Source organism: Perissodus microlepis, chromosome 1 (genome assembly GCF_051167445.1).
Source record: "Perissodus microlepis isolate ML-2025 ecotype Zambia chromosome 1, ASM5116744v1, whole genome shotgun sequence".
Lineage (NCBI taxonomy): Eukaryota > Metazoa > Chordata > Actinopteri > Cichliformes > Cichlidae > Perissodus > Perissodus microlepis.
Genome location: NC_140461.1, coordinates 25,767,372 through 25,788,550, shown reverse-complemented (window position 1 = coordinate 25,788,550; position 21,179 = coordinate 25,767,372). Strand labels below are relative to the sequence as shown.

The 21,179-nt window shown below is 39.6% G+C and overlaps 2 protein-coding genes across 5 annotated transcripts in view; one reads left to right on the top strand and one right to left on the bottom strand.

Moving 5' to 3' along the window:
- The window catches only part of pcdh9 (protocadherin 9), a 188,817-nt gene that overhangs the window by 95,308 nt on the left and 72,330 nt on the right, over nt 1-21,179 (top strand). The window lies entirely within an intron of this gene.
- Nucleotides 8,321-9,670, bottom strand: LOC146393906 (uncharacterized). Its single transcript, XM_084924549.1, has 2 exons — nt 9,329-9,670; nt 8,321-9,195 (listed from the first exon to the last, which is right to left on the bottom strand). The coding sequence occupies exons 1-2, from the start codon at nt 9,599-9,601 to the stop codon at nt 8,527-8,529; spliced, it is 942 nt and encodes a 313-aa protein (XP_084780675.1). The 5' UTR covers nt 9,602-9,670; the 3' UTR covers nt 8,321-8,526.

Below are 21,179 nucleotides of genomic sequence, written 5' to 3'. Positions count from 1 at the left end.
ACTCCAATCATGTCAGACAGAAAGAAAACCTGGATTCAAAGTCATTAAAATGGTTCATTGCTCTATTTTCTAATTTACTAAGATTAATAATAGGCAATGAACAACATATACTCTAAGGATTTCTTTAATTTGCAGAAATTTACACCAATACATTCCACAAGGACACTTTCTGGTTAGTGAATAAAGCTAAGAAGAAAGACCGGGGGAAAAAAAAGAAGCTGAAATTACAAACTGATTATGACATGATTTAATAGCACATTCCATAAAACTTATAGCAGCGACTAAAAGCTTTGTACGTCAATTTATACACCCATACTTTACCAATAAAAGCATTTCAGAGCAAAGCACTGTTATTGAGATGCTGAAAGCACAGATTTGTGCAACGCAGTCGAAATGCACTGACTGGAGCTTTGGGAAGTATTGTACTGCTTTGTAGTGTCTTTTTTGCCACAATGAGTATTTTCAATACTAAATAGATAATGCAGAAGTCTAGAGGCACGGAAGTACCCTTCCCCTCAGCCTGTGCAGAGTGTGCTGAATATGGGTGATGTTCTGCCCAGAGGCAAACTGTGGCAATAAAAAGACTTTCAGGCGGACAGGTTGTCAGCACACGCTTAGTTACTGATGGTGCAATTGCTGCTCATTCTGGAAATCTTGAAGGCTCGGATGGATGCATGATGAATGCACCTAACATGTCCACAAAAGATGGATTTATGAAAAGTGCAGTGATATTTCTTACAGAACCTGGCATAAGCAAAAGCATGACAGCGTTTTCAACGTACAAACTAACCAGCCAGCTGTAAAAAGTAACTGGAAAGTGAAAACAGCACAGCCTTCCTACGTCTAATCTTCTTACCTTGACCAGAACAGACTCTTACTTCTCTATTTAAGACGCCTTAATTCAGTTAAAATTGTTGCCCGGGTTCAAGCCAATAGAACAGGTAGATGGCAACAAAATCAGATGAATGGCTTAATATTTTCACTTGTTACTTTTTCATGCCCTGTTCTATAGGAATTTTTCTTTTGGTCTTCTTCTAAGGTACTATCTGCGAGTGAATAGCTAAGATCGAGGTCAACCTACTCAAAAGAAGAGCGCCTTGAATGGCATGTTGAATTAACACCGGGCTCAGCATTCTTTCCATGCAGATTGAAGAAGAAGTCCTGCATCTTCCTCTGGACTTCAGAAAAGCTCAGTGAAAGACATGGTACATGCACCCATTTCCCCTCGCTATCCACTTCCTTTGAAAGGATGACAGCTACATCACAGTGAGTCAAAATTTTGAAGCCAATACTTGGCAGCGCAGCAATATTTTTTTTTTTTCTTTCACTGAGCAGAGGAAATCAGGGATCCTACAGACATCACAGAATTCACTTTATTTCCCTTGCTGTCTGTGCTCCCTCTGTTGTTATCCTCTGAAGGCTCAGTATGACCCCCAAACACAGCAGACTCACTTTGTTGTTATTTTCAATATAAAATATCCATTCAGGGATTACTTGATGCTTCTCAGTGTTTATTCTCTTCTCCGCCTACACAGTTCCCACTAAATGCAAGACAAATTGAGCATTTTCCAAACAGGCACTTCAGTACAAGTATTTGTCAGAATCGTGCCCCATGTTAAAGCATTTGACAGTTAATAGAGCATGTGCACACGGCCATGGCGATGAGTTTTGAGCATATTTTAGGAAGAGCGGTAGCAGTCGTCCTTATGGCTATTAACCACCCAATTAAGACTAAATAGAGAGAAAATCATGAATGCAAAAAGTGACGAAAAAGAGAAGAGTGAAGATCTTGGCCACCCAGGAAACTCAGAAGACACTACATGCATCTATGTTGTGTTCTGCATCATTGATCTCCTCCTGCAGCCTCGCCCACTAAGCTCTGGACATACTTGCTATCATCCCACATTTCTTATTGGCTTGCCCGATGGGTTTTTGTCTCATTCGGTTTCCTGTAAGCCAGTGCAGTAAAGCCCCACCCCGAGCTACGCCTTCTACAAACACACACAGACAGACTATAATTTGCATAATCTCCACATCAAATTCCTGTTTTTACACTGTCGCTGTTACTTCTGTTATATTGAAAAAGTACAGTCATCCATTACAATTACTCTCTTTGCAAAAGAAAAGAGGAGAAAAAAAAAACATAATCTTGTCATCTGCTGTGTGTTTTGTGGCACCTGTGTGAACTAGCAGTGCTGTTTGCAATCAGAATGAATGCTTTACAGGACACTCACAAGGGTAAGGCCAGGGTTCTCAAAGGTGAGCACTGCCTCGGTGTTAGGCATTTATCACCACCACTGTGGGGATGGAGGAATCATGCTCTGAATGTAGAGTGATATTATGGGATGCTGGTCTTTTGATGTTGCCAGTGATAAACATTATGCTTGAGGCCAAGTGTGTCTTCCGTCATTATTTAGAGGACGTTGAATTGGAATTCCTTGCCTGTAGGCTGACCTGGATTACTTAGTAAATGGTATGTTTACAAACAAGCAACCGTGTCGTCGTGGGAGAGATAAGGGGTATTATGAATATTGTTTCCTTTATTTGGTAGTACTGACTACAGAATCCGTGCTGCTAAAATACGGTAATGTGCAAAAGTCTTAAGCTGCGCCCCATTTTTTTTATATTTCATTCCTTTTCAGTCTAATCCTTGACCATTTTCTGACAAATGTTTGTTGAACCACTTAACACTGACCTCAAACATTCAAGAATAAAAAAGGCAACTAACTCAAGGGACGAATTAGTGTCTACATATAACTGACAACTCGTCAACAAACCAATTTTAAATCTTGTTTTTAAGTGTTTTGTTACAGCGGTGTGTCAGAAAAATAGTTTTTTGCACTAAGATGGTGATTCTCAAAGAGCGATTGGGAAAAACTTATTTGGAACGGTGTGTCGTATGCCCCTAAAAACTATCTACGACGGAACGATTTTAAGGAAAACAATCTATACATCTGGCCCTTCAGTTGATCCATCTAATGTTCTCTGAAGCTTCATCAGAAATAATCTTGGTTAAAGTGGCTGCCAAAAAGCCATTCTTAAAGCAGGAAAATGGTGAGTGGGAAGGAGTCTGAGGTGTGCCAGATTACACAAGAACTGGACTGAAAATAAGTGGCAATACATCTGATGGAGCGATGAATCCAAATTTTAAATATTTGGTTCAAATTGTTGTCAGTAGGTATAGAGGAGTTTAAGACAGAGGTACAGCAATGAGAGTGTAAAACATCGAGACTCTGTCAAGGTTTCGGGCTGCATTTCAGCCAGTGGTTTGGAAGATCTTGTTAAAATGTATGAAATTACGAACACAGAAAAATATCATCAGATTTTGATCCACCGTGCATCTGGAAAGCATCTGATTGGCAGCAGTTTCATAATTGAGCATGGTAATGATCCCAAACACCATGCCAATGCAGTAAAAACATGCCTGGATAGAAAAACACACAGTGGAACACTATCAGTCATGGATTGGCCTCCCCAGAGCTGGACCATTCAAGCAGTGTGGGATCATCTTGACAGAGAACAGAAAAAAAGCAGCTGATATCTAAAGAAGAGCTTTGAATGTCCTTCAAGAAGCCTAGAAAACTATTCCTGAAGACTATTTAAAGAAATCACAAGTAAGCTTGTCTAAGAGAGCTCAGGCTGCATGGAAGAATAAAGGTGGTAATACTAAATATCGACTTTCAAGCTTATTAGACCTGTACAATCTCTATTTTTGTCTTATGTGCTGTATTTCCATGTGTGTTTGCACTTGTATTAATAAAGTGCTGCTTATATTTCCAATTTTTCTCAGAAAAGGTAAAGAAATGAGGGGTGGTTCAAAACGTTTGCAGATTAAATTAATACAGTTTCATATAATAAAGGTCATATAAGTTCACCAAAGTTTTGTTTTTCCAGTATTTTTATTCATGCAAAACATCTGTAACTTGTTACACTTTCAATCACCGTATGTGTTAATGTTTACTCTTCTTTTTTTTTTTTAGCCTTTTTAAATTCTTCATACATTTTAAATTTGCACTGATTTTCTGAGCTTTAGAAAAGGCAAAAAACAGATCTTTATTTTTATTTCTCTTTTCACAGTTTCTGATAACGTAGCAGTTGGAATAGCAGTTTTTATTCATTTCGTTTTAATGGCGACAAAAATAGATGCATTAAAACGTGGAATTATTACAGAAATATTAGGCCAAAACAAAGACATACAAACTGTTCACATGTGCGCCATTGTAGATAACGAGTTTAAAAGAGCATCTGTTGCTATGCTCTGAAGATGGAGAGGGTGCTGGAGTAAATGTGTGCAGTTATGGCGAATGTGTCCAGAGAATAGAATCTGCATTCTGTTATCTGGTAATGACCACAAATCTGTGAGCAAACAAAAATCATTTCAAATCCTAAAATAAAGTAGTTACCGGCTGTCGCAGGATCAATTAGTGATTCCTTTTTTCCGTTAAAACAGTGGTAAATACTGTCGGCTGGGGTTGATTGCGGACCTTTCAGTCTAGTTCTTCCACTTCTTGTCACTTATCAAAAGGACACATCTGACTGGCTTGTAAACACCCAGTTTCAAAGTTCCATTCCTGTTTTGAGCGGTACGGCAAAACAGAAACAATATATCCCTCAAATTCTGACAAAGTCTGATTCAAGAAAAAAAAAATAGAAAAAAAGAAAAGGGGGGCAGTTTCATGATCATCCGTTACAAAATGACATGCTTTCATCCCTGCTACATCCTCCCTTGGTATGTCACTGTATCTATCCCAGCTTTCTTTTGCCCTCCTTTTTGCTTTTGGCAGGAAAAGACAGGAGACATGAAACATTTCCCCATTTTTTTCCTTTTTTTTTTAGCTTGACAAGGCTTGTGAAGACAAGTCGGAGAGAGGAGGTGTGCCATTTTTCTTCAACCGCACAACCAACAAAATATAACAGCTTCTCTGCTCTGGAGAGATCACCTTTCCCTCAAAGGCCCAAAAAGCAGAAGCAGCAACAATCTTTGAGATTTCAGAAATAAAAGTTCTGAAGGGACATCAAGAGCACACAGTGTACTATACTGCATACTCAAGATGCTAGCTTACAGTCAGCATCATATTTGTCTTATCTAATGTAGCCTACTGTACTAATTTCAGATATTTGATATAGCTCTTTTATAGTTCTTATACTTTATGAGTCCGAGATATGTTTTTATCACATGTTTGCCTTTTTTTCCCACAAAGAGATTTTGATCATATCAAGCTGCTTCTACTCTCTTAAAACCTTCTGCTCACACTTCCTGGTAATAGGCTTGTCTCAGACACAAAAGGCTGAACTTGACATCTACCTTGTGATGTCAGTGGTTGTTGGCAGGTTGATGGACAGCCAAGAATGGCGGAGTTGCCCCCTTTCTAGCTAATTAGTTCATAGAAGGAAATGAATGCAGTTTCAGCAAGGCTAGCGCTTATCAAAAAAATTCCATTCCCCCTGCAGACATGATGATAGACAGGCCTTTTTACACCAGCGTGGCCTTCTAGGCAGCACTATTAAAAGGAATTGGAGCCGTTTGAATAGGCACAGTAACTACAGATGTATCGAGAGGTTAGGCTTCTCGCACTAAAAGATTGTAATGAAATGCTAGATATTTTTAAAAATATATATTATTACAAATATTTGAGCTTGGAAAAGCTGAATGCGAGTTTTCAAAATGTCCAGAGAAAAGATTAAAAGGGCAAAAAAAAAAGAAATTTGGTTTTATGGGACACAACATTTATCAGCTCAGCTTCCCACAGAAGTGGAAGCCAGATGACCCTGAAAAACCTGCCAGCAAAGCACCGGGCGAAGTAAAGAGTCTGTTTTGTAATGGATGGAAGATTTTTTTCTTTATATATTCAGTACACATAAACACATCAGAGCACACCTCGCTTGGGGGAGGCGACAGGGGCTGCAGAGAGAGTGTGTAGTGGCATAGAATTACCATGAATAATTAAAAGACTGGTGTGAGCATTCTGGTAGCTCTTTGATTGACTCTGAAAGCCCCAGGAAGAAATTGGCAGATGAGAGCAAACTGCAAAATGGCCAGCTCTTTGCTCTCAGCTCCCTGCCTAAGATTTGCTTGGCTAAAACCTTGAATCAGCAGTGTGCTAGGAGGCCCTTTTTGTGTCTGCCTGCCCCCAGAGTGAAATCCAAATTCTGCTCATCAAAAAGGAAATAAATAAAAAAATAAGATTAAAAAATAAATAAAGGAAGACGGCAAAAGCAAAAGAACATAAGTTGGCGTGTGGACACTATGAGGTTACATGCTCGGCTTCCTTGGTTTTTGCTTGTTCATCTTTTCATCAGTGCAGCTGAATGACTGGCAAACTTTTCAAGGTAGGTGGTCATTTCTTACATCCATAGTAACATATTTCCAACAATTACAAAAGAACAAAAAAATGGCTGACAGAAGTCAGTACCGGTGAGGCTGGCCCGTGGGGTGTCATTGGCAAATTTGCTGAGTGCTCACGAAGGAGAGGTCATCAGGGACTGGGGCTTGGCAGCAGCCCCTCACCTTCCCAGAGTGTCCGGATGTGTACGGCATCCCATTACTCATCCATATCATTTTGCCAAGCCAGCACCAATGTCCTATGTGACATGAAGGCCATTCAGCTAAATGAAACCTACAGGTGACTCCCTGCTTGTGATTTTGTTGTGCTCCCTTTTCGATGTCAAAAAATCTGTTGCTCCGCTGTGCAAGTATTTCAGCCTGCTCGTGGTCTTGTGGATTTCTTCAAATACCCTTTGCTGTAGCCTTCAGAGTGAGAGAAGGACTGAACATTTCACTTGTACAATATGTTGATAATTCAGTATCACCATGTTGCCATTGTTAGTGCTGGGAATAAGAGCTGTATCTCTGCATGAGATTTAGTATGCATGACAGGAAGGAGAGAGACTATAAATAGGAAAGCTGTACAAAAGGCCATATTGTTGATTGTTACCTCTCTGCCGCTCTGAGGCCACGGTGTCAAAATCTGTTAACCACTTTCAGGATTAATACAAAACACATATCAATGTTACCATTATTATACCATCAAAAAGACCTTCATTCAAAATAATTATCAACCGTTGATCACATTGTAATTGGAGATGCTGAGTGTTCTGCTTTGCGTCTTATTTCGGTTTAGTTTTGGGATGAACAGTTTGCTTCAACATAATTAATAATTTTAGTATTTATAATAGATTCTGCTCTCTTTCTTTTATCTTTCACACAGTGGATTTTCCTCACGAGGCGCAAGCTTTTAAAAAGTACACACAATAAGCTCAATTAAGTTGCTGCCAAATATAACCACAGATCTGCAGAAGGACACCATTAAACATGAAAGCTTTATTCACTAACAATTGCCACTAATGAAATGTCAGCTAGCTACCTAAATACCTGACTGGCTGGCCTGTCAGCCATGCACAAAGCATCATTTTATAATGTAAACAGCTACGGTTAAAGTAAGCTTCTTTCAAGAGCATTAGTTCAAAAGGTAAATCTTGATTCAAGCTTTCTCATTGTGATGTGTCACAGTTCATTTCTATCAAGGCTATGCTTTAATTGGTGTCAGTTCTGTTTATTATTATATGTGTGGTCTTAAGGTCAAGCATTTGCAATGTTTCCATGGTGTCTTCTAATGCTGGTTATGTGAAATCAGCAGGTTTTGTTCATTCTTTTGTTCAAGAAGCCGTTTAGCATATGCACATTAAAAGCAGGTGAGTTGCTGCATCTCTTCCGCATCGGGGTATAAACACTTAGCTCTCGTCAAGCATCGCTATAAAAATACGGATGTTAGAATAAAGCTAAAGAGATGCACAGGTAGTCGTTTAAAAGATGAAAGGTCATGTAAAATACCTACCCGTCTTCTTATTTTAAAGTAACACGCGCCGCTTAGGAGTTAGTCCTTGACAAATACACACACAGACACACAAAACCCCTTATTCGTAGCTTGTAAACCATTTCCTAAACTTTAGCATAGAATAGAAATGCTAAATCACAGTCATTAAAGGTAAAGTCATTCAGTTTTGGATAACAGAAAAAGCAATTTACAGTTTTTCTCAAATGCTAAAACACATGTCACAAACGTTACCACCAGGTCCCCCAATGTCCAAACACAACACCCTTCTCTAAAGCTACATAAACACAACCACACCTTCCCACTGCAAAACTCAAACTCCCACACCAAGAGAGCAGCTCGAAGCTGTCAAAACTGTAAACACTATACACAGCATTACACACTACAGCAAAACAATTGAAAACACAATGCTCAATTTGTGAGAAGGTTCTTTGGTTCATAACTGCCAATGCATATTTTTATAAACTGTACAGTAATGGATCGTCATAGAACCCTGCAGAGGATTAGGCATTTAGATTTGTGAGTTTCACATGAAGACTATAAATCTATAAAAACATCCTGCATGTACGTACACTACTGTAACACAACTCAATGCAAAAACAGAATCTATCGCACACAACAGTACTCTCGGAAACATGATCAGGGTGTGAAGTCTTTTTTATTGTCTACACGGTCTTTTTACAGTATTACACAGTCACTGTGCGGCATCATGTCGCCGAGCTGCATTGGGCCACATCACCTCATCCACATCACAGGCTATATTGTCCCTTGCTAGGCACCGCGGGAAAAACGCCCTGCAATGGCGAATCCATCCCTGGAAGGCCTCCACTGGGATGTCAGCACAGGCCAGCTCCATTGCCCGTACGAGGTTCTCTCTTGTGTATGGCTGTCTGTCATACACCTTCCATCTCCATGATGAGAAGAACTCCTCTATAGGGTTCAGGAAAGGGGAGTAGGGTGGCAGACAGACGTTTAAAAAGTGGTCACTGTTGGTGGTGAACCACTCTCTGATTTGGTGTATTTTGTGGAAGCGGACGTTGTCCCAAATGATCACATACATGTGATGTGCTAGCCTAGGATGGTGTTGTTGACGGTCCAGGAGGATGTCTTTTAGCTCCTCTAGGAAGGTGAGGAGACGTTGGGTGTTGTAAGACCCAAGGACAGCATGCCGGTGGACAAGCCCCTCCGTACCCATAGCTGCACAAAGAGTAATATTACCCCCCCGTTGGCCAGGAACCTCAGTGATGGCTCTTTGGCCAATGATGTTACGGCCTCTTCGCCTTCGTTTCTGGAGGTTGAAGCCAGCCTCATCCAGGAAGAGGTACTCATGGGGTCTGGCCATCGCGTCCAACTGCATTATCCTCTGTGAACATGGAAAAGCGTACAGGTGTTCAGAACGGTCAATCAGGTAGCACAGTATTGTCCAGAAGTAATGTAGGCCACTAAGCAACACAGTATGTCCACTAACTGTACTGTGGACATGGATGTATACGTACTTGCACATACTCATAACGTTGTTCTATGTGTCGCGCAGAGTTGCGCTCAAAGGGAACCCTGTAGACCTGTTTCATCCTCATCTGTTGGCGCCGGAGAACTCGGTCTATTGTGGACACGCTGACAGCATCAATGTTCTCAAAGTTTACATTATCTGCAATGACTTTGTCTCTGATCTCTCGGAGTCTAATGCAGTTGTTCTCACGGACCATATCTGCAATGAGGGTTTCTTGTGCCGCCGTGAATATGGCAACCCTCCCACCTCTATGTGGCATCCTTTCAGCTCTAAAGAAAGAAACATGTGTTGTCAATTGACTGATTTATATGTAAAACTACATGTAAAGTAACAGACCACTTTCACAGGCCTGTAAAACTGTAGTGTGACAAAGAAAGCAATAGCGTACTATACCTGTTGTGTTGTCTAAATGCCTTGATAATGGTGGCCACGGTGAACCTACTCAGGTTTGGATGTACTCTTCGTCCCGCTTCAGCCATTGTCATGCCATGGCCAATGACATGATCAATTACTGTTGCTCGCATATCATCTGTTATGATGGTGCGAGGTTGTCTTCTTCTCCCACCTGGACCTTCTCCTCTCTCTTGTTGGCCTCCTTCTCTTCCTCCTCTACTCCGAACTCCTCTTCTTCTTAGGCCTTCACCTCTTCCTCCTCTGATCTCAACCCCTCTTCCTCTTTGGCCTGCAGCTCTTCTCCTTCTGCACGCTCGAATGCCTTCATCCATTGTGATTGTTTGGCATCTTCACCAAACTATGCTTTTATAGGTGGGGTCACATCATTAGCAACAGGTGTCTTCAATTTTGAGTCGTTGTGTGTAGTGACTGACGCCAGGTGTGTTCCCTGTGTTCAAAGATTGGTGACTGTGGCAAGCATTTTGCATCACATGGGCTTTCATTTGAGAATATGAGCAGAGTTGTTTTGCAACATGTGTTTTAGCAAGGAAAAATGTGTTTAGATTTATGAGTACAGAGGGTTGTGTTTTGTGAATTGTGTCTTCATGTGACATGTGTTTATGGTACTGGAATATGGTGGCTACATTTAGTAAATGTGTTTAGACTACTGGTCATTTGGGTTACAGGATTGGCTTTTGTGTTTTAACATTTGAGAAAAACTGTAAATCACATTTGCTGATTTGTTCATATGACAAAACACTCTCCTTCTTTTCCCGTCCATCCATCCTCAATACGACCCCATAACTTTTGCTTGTGTTATATGCCACATCTCAGCAGCAGTGTGTCTGTTCTTGTGCCGAACGTAAACATAGGTCATTAGCTCTTGCAGTCGCAAAGGTCAACTACCCATCCATTATCGGAACACGGTGACAAGGAAAATAACACATGATGAATATAGCGGAATAAGTAAATAACACGGGTAACCAATTTAATTCGCAGAAAGATGAATTACGGCGGATGAACCATTGTTCAACCAAGGCAATTTGATCAGAATTTCATATATCTGCTACTTTCCAGTCAGGTGTGAAAGGCTTGACAGAATGATAGAACAATAAAGAGAGGTAGGCTGATACAATGGAAAAGGTGTGAAAAATTGTTATATGTCGCTGTCAGTCATACGTAATTTTTCAACCTGTAGTATCTGATTGCGAGCGTCGGCCCACAATTTTCTACCCCGTTCCATATTACCCATGACCACAAGAAAAAAGCCTCTGGCAAAATATACCTTGAAAGTAGCTTGAGAGTGAATGGAAAGTGTGTGTTTGTGTGTGTGCATGTGTGTGTGTGTGTGTGAGAGAGAGAGTGAGAGAGAGAGTAAGAGGTGATGGGAAAAAGAAAGAAGAAACACAGAGCGAGAGCACTGTAGGTAGGCAGTGAAAGTAATGGTGCTGTTTATGGATTGGGGCTATTTTGTACATCAAAGTACACAGAAAAGGAGAGAGAGCGAGCAAGAGACAGAGGGAGAGAGAGGAAGGGGAAGGTCTGCTGCAGGCCATTTGATTGTCATTGTTTCTCCTAGGTCATGTGGGAGTGCATACGCCTTGTTTCTATCCTTTTTGTTTTCCCTCTTCTGTTCTTTCTTTCTCCCCAGTAATATCAAGGAGCACTGTTAAAAATGCCATTGACATAAGGATATAACAAGCACAGCATGCTCGTCTTTGTTGTTTCCATGGATCAAAAACTCTGCGCTCTGTGTCCTGCCTCTCTCTGTGTCTCTCTAATATGCTGTATGCGACCTACCCTTCTAAGCCTTTCATAATCATTTTAAAGTAGTCAGTCTTAATCGCTTCATCCCTTTCCTTAATCTCATCATACCTATTCTTTAATCTCCTCAGAGAAATACTCTGTCTGCATACACGGTTATTCTTAACATAATCATTATGGATATATAGTCCAAATGAGCATGTTTCCGTTTTTTTTTCTTTTGGGGCTAAGATTTGATTTCATTACCGCTCGCTAATCTAGGTAACCACTGAACATCTGTGCGAGTATCCACACCCCATAAACACGGGAAACACATGCGACGTGCAGCCGACTGTCCATTTCACTTTAAAGGTTAATGTATAGGGCAGAAATGAAGGTATCTGAGGCAAGCGACTGGTGCAGGAAGTTAATGGAAATCAACAGGAGAACGCCGGCCGTGCTTTGACATACGTTTACGCCAATGTTAATCACAAAGTCGCAAAATGGATGCTCTTCCTTTTTCTTGACACTCTGCAGAGTGTCCTTCAGGTCTCCTTCCAGCGTCATGTGTGAGCCTGTCCAAAGAGATTTGACAAGGGCCCTGCAAGGAGAAGGAAATAAAATCCAGAGAGATGAGGCAAACATATTAATCTTGTTAAGTTAAACGCCGACCCCCACCTCCTCTCTCAGTGCTCCTCTGCTCGACTCCTCTCCCCATTCCCCACCCAGATAATGTGCAGTGCTCACAGTGAAAAATCAGCTAATTTCAGAGCACGACTCAGTCTGGCTTACAGAGGCTCTTAGGGTGGTGCTGAGCTCTGTACAACTCCTCCATTAGTCGCCCCCCACCACCGTCTCCGCCTTTGTCTCTGTCACTGTTTCTGTGTCTGACTGTGTCTTTCTCCAACACACACGCACACACACACACACACACACACACATTCTATCTTTCGTCCCTGTCTCTGTCTCTCTTTTCTCTCTCTCTATCTCTGTCTGCACAGACATTTACAGGAAAACACACACACATTTATCTCAGCCCCTCATCCTCGGTCCATCTGTGACCTTGAGATGTATGATGGATGCTGGGCTTTGATGTAAGTGAGTTTTAAGTTTTAGATTGACAGGGATGGAACGTATTGATTACGTTACAGAGAGAGTTTGGGAGTGGGGTGAGAGACAAACATACAATCCCACAAATTACAAGGAAAAAAAGAGGAAAAAAAGAGCGGCTTGTAGTGAGAGTGTAGAGTTGATGGACAATGTTTCCCCCTTGTGGTGCTGGAAAGCAGGTAGGATGTCTTTGTAGTGTGTCTTTAAAAGCCAAGCAAAGCATCTGGGGAAACGGGGGCTGGAGTTTGCTGAGTGCAGTGACTGTGTGCCCCCTGGGGAATGAAAAGGACATGGAAATTAAGCCCAGTGTTCAATTTTGATCTCTGTTTGTTTGCCTTCTCAACTAACCCACTCTGTCTCTTTCTCTCACACACCCTGAAAAATACAAATATCTTTAATTAGTATGAAAGGAAACAGCAAACAGATGTGACTCACATCCGATCAGGGACTTTCTGTTGAAGTGAGACCCACTGTAGACTTTATGTTTGAGACTTTCACCCCTGATTGAACCATTTCAAAGGTTGGAGAAAGCTGTTACCCATTTTAGCTTTTTTTATTTCTTTAAAGAAGCCTAACTTGAATATATTTTAAGAATATGTAAACAAGATGTTAAAACATTACTAGGATAAAACTTAAAAGTACATGACCTCTCAATCCTGCATCACAAACAAGAAAGAACTGAACTCAGTCTCTCACAAATTCAATTTTGTTTTCTTTCAGTCGAGCAAATTGGGAAATCTTATCAGTCATCACTGGCAGATGTTGTACACCAAAATAGAAAATTGCTTTATGAATTTCACTTTAGTCACTATCTCTTCAGTCCCATGCATTCTAGTGATACAGTATGTGGTCTCTACTGAGTAATGAGATTAGCCTTTAGCTTAAGTGACCATTGAAAATCCCACATCTCTGTCATATCCGGCCAGATTTCCTTTTTACATCCCCTAGATCTTCTTGCTCCTGCAGAACTATAGAGGTCAGGCCACTTATGCTGACGACCGGTTTTTAGAGGGCACCAGTGAAAGAGAAGACAGACAGACAAAGAGATTAAGAGAGAGTGAAAGAAGCTACTGCGGGAGACGGTACGGCACTAAGTTTTGAAGCGTTTCATCTCTGAACTTTGCAGACATTAAATGTATACACTTAGTCGAGTAGGTTTGGTCTAAATGTAAAATTAGAAAGTGGAGTATGCTAAATTTCAAAGTTACAGTCACTCTTTGTGGCCTCGTGGATTAATTTGGGAATTTAACAAAACTGACCGACAGAAGGAAGGGAGACACGTCAAAGCTGGACCTTGTGTCACTTCGGCTGTTAGCAGTTCCTGGTATAAAGTGTGTGAGCATGCTTGTACGTTCACCAAATGTCCAAGCATATGGCCATCCCATTGCTGCAAAGATGCCATTAATCCCGTACTGCCCCAAGAGCTTATACTATATGGCTGTCATTCTAAGATGTCTCGATACCACTGCGCGTCTCCACGGTTATGGGGCTGGTTTTAAGCTCTTGATGACACTTTACAATGAAAGATGGAGATTATTCCTCAAATGCACAAGCGAGATGGGGCAGATTATCTCTGTGCAGCTATCTCTACACTGCTGAAAGTTAGTACCAATGCTCTCAGTTTTCCCTGGCAGCCTAATGTTCAGCTGCATGGAGCTTTAGTTTATTCATGATATCAGAACGTGCCACTTTTCTGCGAGCCTTCTGAAAGGACTTACATAACAAAACAACTGCAGTGCTAATGCTGCGAATATGACCGCGAACTGTATTTAGTCTGACAACAACGATACAGAGAGACGATATCCCTATGACTATATTCTCTTTATTGACCTCGTGTGAGGATTAACTCTATTTTAGGTCAGAGAAAATCTGCTTGTTATGGATTGCATAAAAGTGTCATTTTCCAACAGGAAAATCTTTGCAAAGATTACGTGGAGATTGACCACTAACACCACTGGGGGAAAAAGTGTTCGTGTGATGCTGGGTTATAATTTAAATAGAGTGAGGGAATAGAAAGTACACTTTTTGGTGCATGGTAGATATTGAAAGGGTGTGTCTAACACACATCTACACTCTCAGAGTAATTTTTTAACACACATTGTCCTTCATTTGTGCTTCACTTTACTAATATTTCCAACGTACGGTAGCTGTTGCAGAAATGATAGCATAAAGGAATAAAATACAAAAAATTATGTATTATGTAATTTTACGTTTTGTAGAGACAAACAGGGGAATCTTATAGTGCTGGTTGGCAGTGTTCAGTTGTGAGTCTATAACTGATTAGGGCTCACACATTTAGACTGAAACATCTACTCTATGCTAAACTACGTGTTGAATCAATTTCAGGTCAAATAGCATTGAAATGTGCATTTGAAAATGGATGAGCTTGAAGAGATGAACACTGGAAGGCCTCTGAGGGTCCAGCAGAAATCACAGGGGGCATGACATTCTTTAGCTAAGAGAGAGGCAAGAACCCTTTCAAGAACAAGTACAGGAGAATAATTGGAGTACAAGTGCTAGACTCGCATTACCGGATCATGAGGGTAAGTGCTTGAGAATTTGTGTGTGGTTGTGTATGTGTTGGCAAGGAGAGAAGGAGAGAACAGAGACAGATCAAGAGACAGACAGATGAAGATGGAGCCTGAAACACAGAGACAGATAGCCCTAAAGGTTGGATACCCTGGGAAGCCAGAGCAAAGGCGGTAACATGAGCTAAAACCAATGCTTTACAGCTGTTGAGAAAGAGAGAGATGGGACGAAACCTCTCGAGATGAGTTGGGGGTTAAGTGTTAGCTAAATGCCCAGTTTGTGAGTGTCATTGAAATCATTTACCCCATCCTCTCAGAAATGAATGGGAATGTTTTTGTTCCATCACTCCTCATGGTCGTGAAGTTAGCCTGCATCCATGTATCTCTCGGGGGTGGGGTGGGGGGTGGGGGGGTGGGGGGGTTGTCATGTAGTAGAATTTGTTTGTGAATATCCAAGTGGGGAACGTGACATTTACTCTGTGGATATTGAGAGTTTGGCTGCTGATCAAAAAGAGAGCATTTAAATAGAAAATGTAGACACTGTGAAGACAGGGAAAGGACTGTGCAGGTATACTTTCACCGAAAAAGTATAACATCTGAAAAATACATTCAAATTGGAATCAACACCCGAGTTACAAGACATGAGAGGAATCCTTTAAGTAAACATCAAAGCTTGTGCGATATTTCTGCTTGTGAAAAATACTAAGGAAAGGCATGATTTGAATGGCTTTATTGCATTAACTTTACTCATTGATAGGGATGTCACATTATGCTTTTCTGAGCCAGTCCCAAGTCCTTTTATAATTTTGTGTCTCTGCAGCGATGTAGTTTCTTATTGGCTTAGAAAGAAAACATTATCGTTTGTTTGAGCAGTTTAAAACTTCTTCTTTTGTATGAAGTAACAAGAATTTTCCTGGGCTAAAGTCTTCTACACTCACCTCTGTGTGGTATAATGAACCTACCACTCTTTGTTAAATTGATTAATAAATCACTTTACTGAACATAACAACATTTTTGCGCAATGTTGAGTTTTGATGCAAAGGAAACAAAAAATTGTGAGCCGTATAGTGGAGTTAAGCCTAAACATTCTGTCATCTCTAGTTTTCTGAACAAGCAGGACCTGTCAAGCTCACATCAAAAACACCACTAATTTGTTATAAAAGGCCACGAGGCTTGTTGAAAGGGTGAGTGAGAGAAGCAGATGGAGAGGGAGAGACCAAGAGAGATGTAGTTGCCGTGGATTTGCCAGATGAAAGTACAGAAAGGCATTCTTGACCAAGAAACGGACTCTGCTTCTTTTATCACTCTGAAGACGTAAAAAGAGACCCTCACTTCTTTATATAATATGAACAGTACACGCCTCAATATCTCAGCCGCCGACTAAAGATGTAAAGTGTTACTAATGTTTTAAAGTGTTACTGGGCATTAGAAAAAAAATAGCACAATTTGCTTCAAAATATCACTAAATACATGTCAAATGTAGAAGAAGTTTGTAAAGCTTTTCTCTCCCATTGCCTTCTGTTGTTTGGAGCCAAATTACATTGAATATATTGAACTGATTTATGAACTGCTCAATTCAAATGTTTCATTGGTGGTGATAGAATATCTTCAATTATTTATTCAGTATCCATCATTTATGAACGTCCATTATTTGTCTAGACATTTTGTATGATCCTTATAGCGTTCAATGAATTCTTCCCCTGTCGTGCCAGTGAAGCAGATTCAAACTGAATTGAGATAGACAGGAATGAAAAGAGACAGAGATACAGGGAGATATTGATAGACCGATAGAGTAAGTGTGTTGCATCTTTCGCTCTCCCTCACTCTCCCTCTTCATGCTGTACTTCATCAGCTGACAGCTGCTGTGAAGGGTTATCATGATAGCCAACCAGTCAGCGCTGTAGAAAACAAAGGAATACACTCATACTTACAGGCTCCTTTAGTACATATTTTGCCATATATTGGAATTTCATTTGTTTCTTTTTTTTCACACTTGACTTCTCTCCCTCTCCCCTTTCTAATCTGTCCTGGTATTTTTTTTTTCCCCTCTTTTGTCTTTTCCCTTTATCTCCTTGAGTTTTTCCCTTTGTTTGCTTAATTCTCTAAGTGATTTTGCCATTGGATATTCGGAAACAGATCACAGTCCACAGCTGTACTATTTGAATAAAGCACAACATTATTTCCCAAGACAAATGATTAAAAATTAAACTTTTTTTTGATCTACTTGAGACAAATAGCATTTTAGGAACTTTGCGATTTTACTCCATCTGCGGCTTGATAAAAGAGAGCGTATACTTGAGATGATTAAAGACCCAGACCTCTCTCTATGTGTATTAATTAGCTATATCAGTTGTGCCTGTAATTGTGTTCACCTTGGGTTTCAGCGTACTTTTGTCATGTTAAGGTGCAATGTAAATCCATTTGTATCTTCAGTGGTAATACAGTTTGAAAAAGCCATGCCTGGAAGACAGCTTTTCTAAAAATCTCTTTGATGTGTATGCAATAGATTTTCTGATTAACAAGACTTTTTGGAGGCTGGAGCACTGAGATGATTGATACTTAGAAACCGACCCTCAAGATGAAAGCTGCTGATGAGTTAAGGATAAAAATCCTCTGAGCTGTCCTCTACACTGCATAGAATGGCTTTTTTTCTCAGTCCGAGAAAGGCTTGGTTGGAGGTTAGTCCAAAACCCTTTTTTTTTTAAGATTGTCTTTACATGAACTAAATTTATTTTGCTTTCAAAGAGCTACCCTTTCTGGTTTTCTGGAGGTCTTTTTTCTTTTGTAGTCCAATCCTTGACTGAACTGGCCTGATTCCATTGGTTAAGACACTCAACACTGACTTATGAATCATTCGGGCATGAAAAAAAGCACCTAACTTAAGGAATGTACCAGTGGTGCCTAAAGGTGATAGGTAACCCATTTCAAATGATATCTCTGGACACTAGCATCCTACTGCAAAAACATAATTTGTTCCCATTTCTTTATCTGAATCTATTAAAATGGAAAAAATAACAAAGACAGGCAAAAAATAATATTTTTGCACCAACCAGGTGATTCCCAGCTATTAAACCCCAAAAAATCCATATATTGGCATGATGTGCAGTGTGTCCTTAAAAAAATGTGAGGACCAAAGAAGAAGTGGCAGACCTAAAAACTGTCTAGATGATCAGTAACCCAGGACATGATCTACTGTTCATTAAAAAACATCAGCAAAGATGGTCTCGGTTAATGGCTGACTGTCAAGAAACCATTCTTAAGGAAGAAAAATGGGGAGTAAAAGTTAAGGTATACCAAATTACACAAGAACTGGAGTGAACATCAGTGGAAACAGGTCTTATGGAGTGAAGAATCCAAATATGAACATACATCAACATTATTAAAGCTGTCTGGGATCATCCTGATGATAGTGAATGATAACAGAAGCCAGCCAACATCCAATAGAGCCTTAAAATGTCCTTCAAGAAGCCTGGAGAACTATTCTTGAAGACTACAGTACTTACAAAATTTCATGAAAGTTTGCCTAAGAGAGTTCTAACAGCTTCTAACAGCATAAATATTAACTTTTAAACTCATTATAACTGTGCAAACTCTTTCCCCCCATTTGTACTGTATTTTCATTTATGTTTGTGTGTTTCAAAAAATGACTCTACCTATTTCCTTTTCTTCCAGCAAAATATAAAGAAAAGAAGGGTGTCTCAAGACTTTTGCACAGCATTGTAAATACCACCGACATCTCTACAGAAAAGTTTTTATTGTCCATAGATTTTTGCATTTATATTACATATAACATGCAGTGTTTACCCACTGGGACATATTGTAAGAATACAGATACGGACAACAGTGAAAAGCCGAATGACATTCATATATAAGCATTGCCGAGGTGTCATCACATCCCACATTTCATTGTTATAAAAATACTAGGTTCCTTTTTCACATACACAAAAAATAAGCAAGGCGCATTTCATACAGTACAAAGTGCATCGCCTTTTTGTGAGTACAATCATATTAGAAAGGAAGTGGCCTGTTTCTCTGCTGTCGTTTCACCTTAACAAACCATAATGTAAATGGGAATCTGTTGAGTAGATCATTTTAGTAGTTAGAATTGGTATTGAGAACATGGACAGCAATATTGTGTTTTTTTCTGCACATTCGATATTCGAACTACCAAATGTCCAAAATATAATGTCTAACTGAAAAAAAGAATGAATTGTCTTGACGTGACCGAAGTTTTTACTTCCATCAAGATGTAGCTGTCGTTTGGTTTCAGACCCTTATTAAAAGAAAATCCTCAAACGAAAAATTCCTTGTGGGATTTTTTTTTTTAATTTGGCCATATTAAAATGACTTCCAGGTCAGGCATCTGACTACCATTTGATGAAAATTCGTATTAAAATATTCATCTACTTAAGAGAAATAAAGAGATTGTATCATATCTTTGCCAAAGTGTAATTATATGCTGGTTTGTCCTCTTGAACCATTGTCAACCTGTCTTTTATCTGAGTATCTCAGGAGAAAGGTTTCATGGTAAGAGACAGAGATAGGCATGAGTTTCATGGATGTGTGTTTTGATATTAAGCCTGTCTGAGGACAAGGCTACTTGTCAGATCAGGTCACTTTAATTGATTTATCTGCTTGGCACAGCTGTGTGCGCAGTACAATCTATCTTGTTTTAGAATGCAATTTAACTGGCTGCATCACAACAGCACCCTGACAGAAAGTCAATACTACACAGAGTGTATGTATATATATATATATATATATATATATATATATAGTATGTATATATAAATATATATATATATATATATAGTATGTATATATAAACACATACCAGTGGGGATGGTGTAACGGCTTCTTTGGGAGGCCTCTTTTCTTTTATTCTCTGACCTGCACGTCCTGAACCTGTGTGCCCATTGCTTCTGAAGGTCAGCTCATCTGAAGTGAACTACTCCCCTTCTGCTACCAAGCAGCTTTGCCAGCTTCACTTTGTATTTCCCTCTACTTCAGTTATTTCTTTCTACCACCAAACCTTTCAGGGTGAGAAGTATTATACACATCACTACCCTTCAAAAAGAGACAGGAGAAGGAAACTGGCTTGTTGCTACAGAGAGACAGCGCTTCACACTATTTTATTCTGTCTCAGGAGAAAGTCTTCTCGATTCATCTGAACATTTTTGGTTCCTTTCTTATAGTAACTTGCACATGATTTCCACAGTGTCTGCTGGAAAACCTTTGCTAAAAGTCAAGATCTGCTGCTCAATGTTAGCGTTATATAAGCCATATCCATTTTTTAATGCTAAATTGCTAATAGTTTAACATAGTGGTCAGATAGTGCAGTGACGGTAATGAAATTCTGCTATGCATTTACCTTAAAAGGTAGACTAAATGTAAAAAAACAAACAAAAAAAAAATTAAACCTTTACTTAATTCAGTTCAATTCAAATCACAACAACAATCACCTCAAGGCATTTTATACTGTAAGGTAAACAGCCTACAATATTAAAAAGAAATCCTAAAGATCACATGACCCCCTTTGAGCAAACACTTGTCAACAGTGACAAGAAAAAGGCTTCCTTTTCACAGTAAGAAACTTCCAGATTACAAATGAAATTATATATAAGAGAGTTGCTAACTGTTTATTATATTTTTAATCAAACTGGATGGATATGGTAATTTCCTCTAAAACCTTATACTACTTTAATATATTTTAACCTACATGATAAAGAGAGTAATAAGATTATGAATTACTGTAAGTGCGTAGCTGTGATGTGCTCGATGTACTACATGTATTTTTTCCCAAGTAAACTCATAATTATTTTTAAAGCAATCCTACTCTCAAATGGACTTAAAATAAAGTGATATACAGTAACAGAATTTAATTCATTTGTATATATGTTAAATATTTCCATGTGTTTTTTACTCAATACAACACATAATTAAGTTTAACTGCAGCGCTATTGTAAGACTTTAATGGGTGGATTTACTAATTTGTTTCAAGAAAGACAATAATGAAACATTATTAGTGAACAGGGAAATTACCCTTATCCTCTACAAAATCAC